The sequence below is a fragment of the Callorhinus ursinus genome, unplaced genomic scaffold (genome assembly GCF_003265705.2).
Source record: "Callorhinus ursinus isolate GAN/ISIS: 27379988/994484 unplaced genomic scaffold, GSC_fseal_2.0 scaffold544, whole genome shotgun sequence".
NCBI classification, from domain to species: domain Eukaryota; kingdom Metazoa; phylum Chordata; class Mammalia; order Carnivora; family Otariidae; genus Callorhinus; species Callorhinus ursinus.
The window spans coordinates 12,331-18,675 of record NW_027397599.1 but is presented as its reverse complement, the minus strand read 5'-3'; the positions used below and the strand labels follow the sequence as shown (position 1 = coordinate 18,675).

Sequence of the window (6,345 nt, the reverse complement as noted above, 5' to 3'; positions counted from 1 at the left end):
AGTTCCTCTACACAGTTCAGGTTGACATAACCTTTGACTGCTGGTGATTTCAGCCAAGGGGTGAATCAGTGGCATATACTTATACTGTTAGGACAGTCAGTAGCCAGTAAACAGACTTGTCCTCGGTCTGAGAGTGCATGTCCCAGGAAGCTGGTCCCAAAAGTTGTTGACGATCTGGAGTGACAAACAACTCTGCTGACAACCAAGGAATGCTGTCAACTTTCAGAGGAAAACAGACCTGAGTCTGAACCCCTGTACCCAGCTGAGTAGCTTCAGCCCAATTATGTGGACTTTCCCAGTCTGAGTTCTCATCTATAAACAAAGACCTTAGACACTCAACAAGTTAAGTGAGCATCTTTTGTGGGCCAGGCATTGCTCTAGGTAGAAGGAAAATCATAGTAACCACAGCACTGAAACTTACAGGGGGTAGAGATTGACCAAACGTAAACACTTTCATGTTTTCCAGAGTAAGACAAATATCATACAGAGAGGCACATCATGCAGAGAATTAAAATAGAAGGTGGTGATAGACAAAGATTGTCAGTGGCCACTGTACAGGAAACCAAACTCCCCCCACCTCATGAGTCCTGATTTCTCTTCACTGCTCTGTATTTCTCCATAGCCCACATCACTTTGTGAAATACTGTATAATCCATGTTTGGGGATTTATTCTCAGCCTCCCCTAACCAGAATAATAGTTCTGTGAGGGCAAGGATTTTTGTCAGTATATCTTCTGCTGTTTCCCCAGGACCTAAAACAGCACCTGGCATGTACTGGCTACTCGGTAAATACTTGTTAAGTGAACATTGTTAAATAAATTTAAATTTTTTGATAAATATCATTTGGATATTTATGGAAAGACTGGAGAAAGAGAGGGAGAGAAAGGAAGGAAGGGAGGAAGGAAGGAAGAAGGAAGGGAAGGGAAGTGTTCCACTGATTTTGGCCTCAAAAACCAGAAACCACCAGCATAATGGAAGTAATGCAATTTCTCTTTTCCTTCAGATCAAGAGACCAGGAAACTCCTGGCAGTACAAGATGTTGGGTTCAGCCAGTACACAGCATTGTAGAGAAGTTGGTCTTACCGTTTTGGTTTGGGTCGTAGAATGTGTTACCTCAATACTTTCAGTTTTAACCGCTTTCCAGATCCCACTAAACCACTTCTTGTATTCCATTCGCACCTGAGGAATATAGAGGTTTGTGTCACATTAGGAGCTTGCTTAGGGAGAAAGGACCCTGAATAGGAGGTTAAAGATATACATGCCAAGCCCCATGACTACCCTCTCATTGGTTTCCGGTATAGTCTTGGACATCCTCTTCTTGGTTCATTCTAAAAATCAACTTTTGTTGAATGTATTTACTAAATGTCAGGCATCACAAAGTCTCTGTAGAGTCTATAGAGTGGTGGTGGTGATGATGATTCTGACAATGAAGAGGAAGAGGAGGGAGAAGGTGATGGTTATCACGGAAATGATGATGGTGGTGGTGGTGGTGATTATAACAATGAAAGTCAACATTTATTGAACACTAGCAATCTTCAGTACACTTTATTTTATGCAATATATCATTTCATCCTACATAAAGCAAGTGAGGAAGGTTCTTCTGTTACCCCCAGTTAAAGATAAAGAAGCTGAAGCTGTTGGAAGTAAATGGACTTATTCAAGGTCATACAGCCAGCATTCAGCACCTCATCATTCTCACACCAGAGCCCCGACACTAACTGCTTTGCTGAGCCATTCCCTGTGATTGCATGGATTCCTTCCTGAAACCTGTTAACATGTTATAAAAAGATATTTAAATATTTAATATTCAACATTATTTCACAAAGACACTTAAGTTGTACTGTACTTCTGGGTGTGAGGATACCAACAATTAAGAAGGCACTAGGAGATGAAAGAGAAATAAATGAAGTGTTATGCTGCTGTCTTTGTCACCAGCATCTTAATGGTTGGTAGTCCTGCCCAATAGCAAAGTGAGAAAAGCCAGGAAAACTGTTTCCAATCATCTAAAAGGAGTAAAAATACAAGAAGATGACCCTTACAAGAACTTAATGTATGCCAAGGACTGCACTAGGAGATTCATATTGCATTATCTCTCTTTTTTTCTTTTTTAACTTTCTTCCTTTCTTTCTTATTTTAATTTTTTTATTATTATGTTCAATTAGCCAGCATATAGTACATAATTAGTTTTTGATGTAGTATACAATGATTCACTAGTTGTATATAACACTCAGTGCTCATCCCAACACATTCCCTCCTAATACCCATCACCTGGTCACCCCATTCTCCCACCCCCTCCCTCTGTAACTCTCAGTTTGTTTCCTGGGGTCCAGAGTCTCTCATGGTTTGTCTCCCTCTCTGATTTCTTTCCTTTCACTTTTCCCTCCCTTCCCCTGTGGTCCTCCACGATATTCCTTATGTTCCACATATGAGTGAAACCATATGATAATTCTCTTTCTCTGCTTGACTTATTTCGCTTAGCATAATCCCCTCCAGTTCTATCCATCTCAACGTGAATGGTGGGTATTCAACCTTTAGGATGGCTGAGTAATGTTCTTTGTATATATGAACCACATCTTCTTTATCCATTCATCTGTTGAAGGACATCTCCCCTCCTTCCACAGTTTGGCTATTGTGGCCATTGCTACTATGAATATTGGGGTGCATATGCCCTTCTTTTCACTACACCTATATCTTTGGGGTAAATACCTAGTAGTGCAATCACTGAGTCGTAGGGTAGCTCTATTTTTAACTTTTTGAAGAACCTCCATACTGTTCTCCAGAGTGGCTGTACCAGCTTGCCTTCCCACCAACGGTGTAAGAGAGTTCCCCTTTCTCCACATCCTTGCCAACATTTGTTGTTTCCTGTCTTGTTAATTTTAGCCATTCTAACTGGTATAAGGTGGTATCTCACTGTGCTTTTGATTTGTATTTCCCTGATGGCAAGTGATGTGGAGCATTTTTCATGTGTTTGTTGACAATTTGTATTTCTTCTTTGGAGAAGTGTCTGTTCATGTCTTCTGCCCATTTCTTGACTGGATTCTTTGTTTTTTAGGTGTTGAGTTTGAGAAGTTCTTTAAAGATCTTGGATACCAGCCCTTTATCTGTAATGACATTTGCAAATATCTTCTCCCATTCTGTGGGTTGCCTCTTCGTTTTGTTGACTGTTTCCTTTGCTGTACAGAAGCTTTTTATCTTGATGAAGTCCCCAAAGTTCATTTTTGCTTTTGTTTCCCTTGCCTTTGGAGACGTGTCTTGAAAGAAGTCACTGTGTCCAATGTCAAAGAGGTTATTTCCTCTGTTCTCCTCTAGGATTTTGATGGATTCCTGTCTCACATTGAGGTCTTTCATCTATTTTGAGTTTATCTTTGTGTATGGTGTAAGAAAATGGTCTAGTTTCATGCTTCTGCATGTGGCTGTCCAGTTTTCCCAGCACCATTTATTGAGGAGACTGTCTTTTTTCCACTGGATGTTCTTTCCTGCTTTGTCGAAGATTAGTTGACCATAGAGTTGAGGGTCCATTTTTGGGATCTCTATTCTGTTCCATTAATCTATATGTTTGTTTTTGTCCCACTACTATGCTGTGTTATGATCATAACTTTGTTGTGATATAGCTTGAAGTCAGGCATTGTGATGCCCCTAGTTTTGTTTTTATTTTTCAACATTTCCTTGGTGATTCGGGGTCTTTTCTGGTTCCATACAAATTTTAGGATTTTTTTTCCAGCTCTGTGAAAAATGTGGATGGTATTTTGATAAGGATTGCATTGAAAGTGTGGTTGCTCTGGGCAGCAAGACATTTTAACTATATTTGTTCTTCCAATCCCAGAGAATGGAATGTTTTTCCATCTCTTTGTGTCTTCCTCAATTCCTTTCATAAGTATTCTGTAGTTTCTAGATATAGATCCTTTACCTATTTATTTAGATTTATTCCTTGGTATCTTATGGTTTTTGGTGCTATTTGGTGCATTATAAATGGAATCAATTCCTTAATTTCTCTTTTTTCAGTTACATTGTTAGTCTATAAAAATGCCACTGATTTCTGCGCATTGGTTTTGTATCCTGCCACATTGCTGAATTGCTATATGAGTTCTAGTAATTTAGGGGTGGAGTCTTTTGGGTTTTCCACATAAGGTATCATATCATCTGTGAAGAGTGAGAGCTTGACTTCTTCTTTGTCAATTTGGGTGCCTTTTATTTCTTTTTGTTGTCTGATTGCTGTGGCTAGGGCTTTAGTATTAAGTTGAACAACAATGGCAAGACCATACAAAAAGACAAACTCAAAATGGATGAAAGACCTCATTGTGAGACAGGAATCCATCAAAATCCTAGAGGAGAACACAGGGAGTTACCTTTCCAACATTGGCCACAGCAACTTCTTTCAAAACATTCCTCCAAAGGCAAGGGAAGCAAAAGCAAAAATGAACTTTTGGGACTTTATCAAGATAAAAAGCTTCTGCACAGCAAAGGAAACAATCAACAAAACAAAGAGACAAACTCCCACAGAAGGGGAGAAGATATTTGCAAATGACACTACAGATAAAGGGCTGGTATCCATGATTTCTTCTTTAAATGTTTGGCAGAATTCCCCTGGGAAGCCATCTGGCCCTGGACTCTTTTGTTTTGGGAGATTTTTGATTACTGTTTCCATTTCCTTGCTGGTTATCGGTCTGTTCAGATTGTCTATTTCTTCCCGTTTCAGTCTTGGTAGTTTATATGTTTCCAGGAATGCATCCATTTCTTCCAGATTGCCTAGTTTGTTGGCATATAGCTGTTGTTAATAAGTTCTAATAATTGTCTCTATTTCCTTGGTATTTGTCATGATTTCTCCCCTTTCATTCATGATTTTATTAATTTGGGTCCTTTCTCTTTTCTTTTTGATAAGTCTGGCCAGAGGTTTATTGATCTTATTAATTCTTTCAGAGAACTAGCTTCTAGGTTCATTGATTTGTTCTACTGTTCTTTTAGTTTCTATTTCATTGATTTCTGCTCTAATCTTTATTATTTCTCTTCTCCTCCTTAGTTTAGGCTTTACTTGCTGTTCTTTCTCCTGGTCCTTTAGGTGTAAGGTTAGCTTGTGCATTTGGGATTTTCCTAATTTTTTGAGAGAGGCTTGGATGGCTATGTATTTCCCCCTTAGGACCACCTTTGCAGTATCCCATAGGTTTTGGACCGATGTGTTTTCATTCTCATTGGTTTCCATGAATTGTTTACATTCTTCTTTAATTTCCTGGCTGGCCCATTCATTCTTTAGTAGGATGCTCTTTAACCTCCAACAGTTCGAGTTCCTTCCAATTTTTTTCTTGTGCTTGAGTTCCAGTTTCAAAGCATTGTGTTCTGAAAATATGCAGGGAATAATCTCAATCTTTTGGTATCGGTTGAGACCTGATTTGTGACCCAGTATGTGGTTTATTCTGGAGAAAGTTCAATGTGCACTCGAGAAGAATGAGTATTCTGTTGTTTTAGGATGGAATGTTCTGTATATACCTATGAAGTCCATCTGGTCCAATGTGTCATTCAAAGCTCTTGTTTCTTTGTTGATCTTCAGCTTAGATTATCTGTCCATTGCTGTGAATCGAGTGTTGAAGTCCCCTACTATTAATGTATTTTTTCAATATGTTTCTTTTTTTGCTTATTAGTTGTTTTATATAATTGGCTGCTCCCATGTTGGGGGCATAGATAATTACAATTGTTAGATCTTCTTGTTGGATAGACCCTTTAAGTATGATATAGTGTCCCTCTACATCTCTTACTACAGTCTTTGGTTTAAAATCTAATTTGAAGCACTGGGTGTTATACGAAAACAATGAATGGTGGATCACCACATCAAAAACTAATGATGTAATGTATGGTGATTAACATAATAAAAAAGTAAAAGAAACCTAATGATGTATTGTATGGTGACTAACATAACATAATAATAATAATAAAAAATCTAATTTGTCTGTTATGACGATTGTTACGCCAGCTTTCTTTTGAGGTCCGTTGGCATGGTAAATGGTTCTCCATCCCTTCACTTTCGGTCTGGAAGTTTCTTTAGGTTCAAATGAGTCTCTTGTAGACAGAATATGGATGGGTCCTGCTTTTTTAACCAATCTGAAATCCTGTGTCTTTTTATGGGAGCATTCAGCTTATTTACATTGAGAGTAATTATTGAAAGATATGAATTCAGTGCTATTGTATTGCCTGTAAAGTCCTTGTTTCTGTAGATTGTCTGGTTAATTTCTGGTCTATATTACTCTTGGGGTCTCTCTTTGCTTACCAAATCCCCCTTAATATATCTTGCAGGGCTGCCTTGGTGGTCACATATTCTTTCATTTTCTGCCTGTCCTGGAAGTTCTTTATCTCTCCA

General features: G+C 38.5%; 1 protein-coding gene across 1 annotated transcript in view; it reads right to left on the bottom strand.

Annotated features, from left to right (window-relative positions):
• Nucleotides 1-998: 998 nt before the first annotated feature.
• The window catches only part of LOC112818422 (adhesion G protein-coupled receptor E4-like), a gene marked incomplete at its 5' end in the record, with an annotated part of 12,463 nt that continues 7,116 nt past the window's right edge, over nucleotides 999-6,345 (bottom strand). Inside the window, one exon of the mRNA XM_025865518.1 lies at nucleotides 999-1,178. Coding sequence (XP_025721303.1) covers nucleotides 999-1,178 — 180 coding nt within the window. The remainder of the gene's footprint in view (nucleotides 1,179-6,345) is intronic.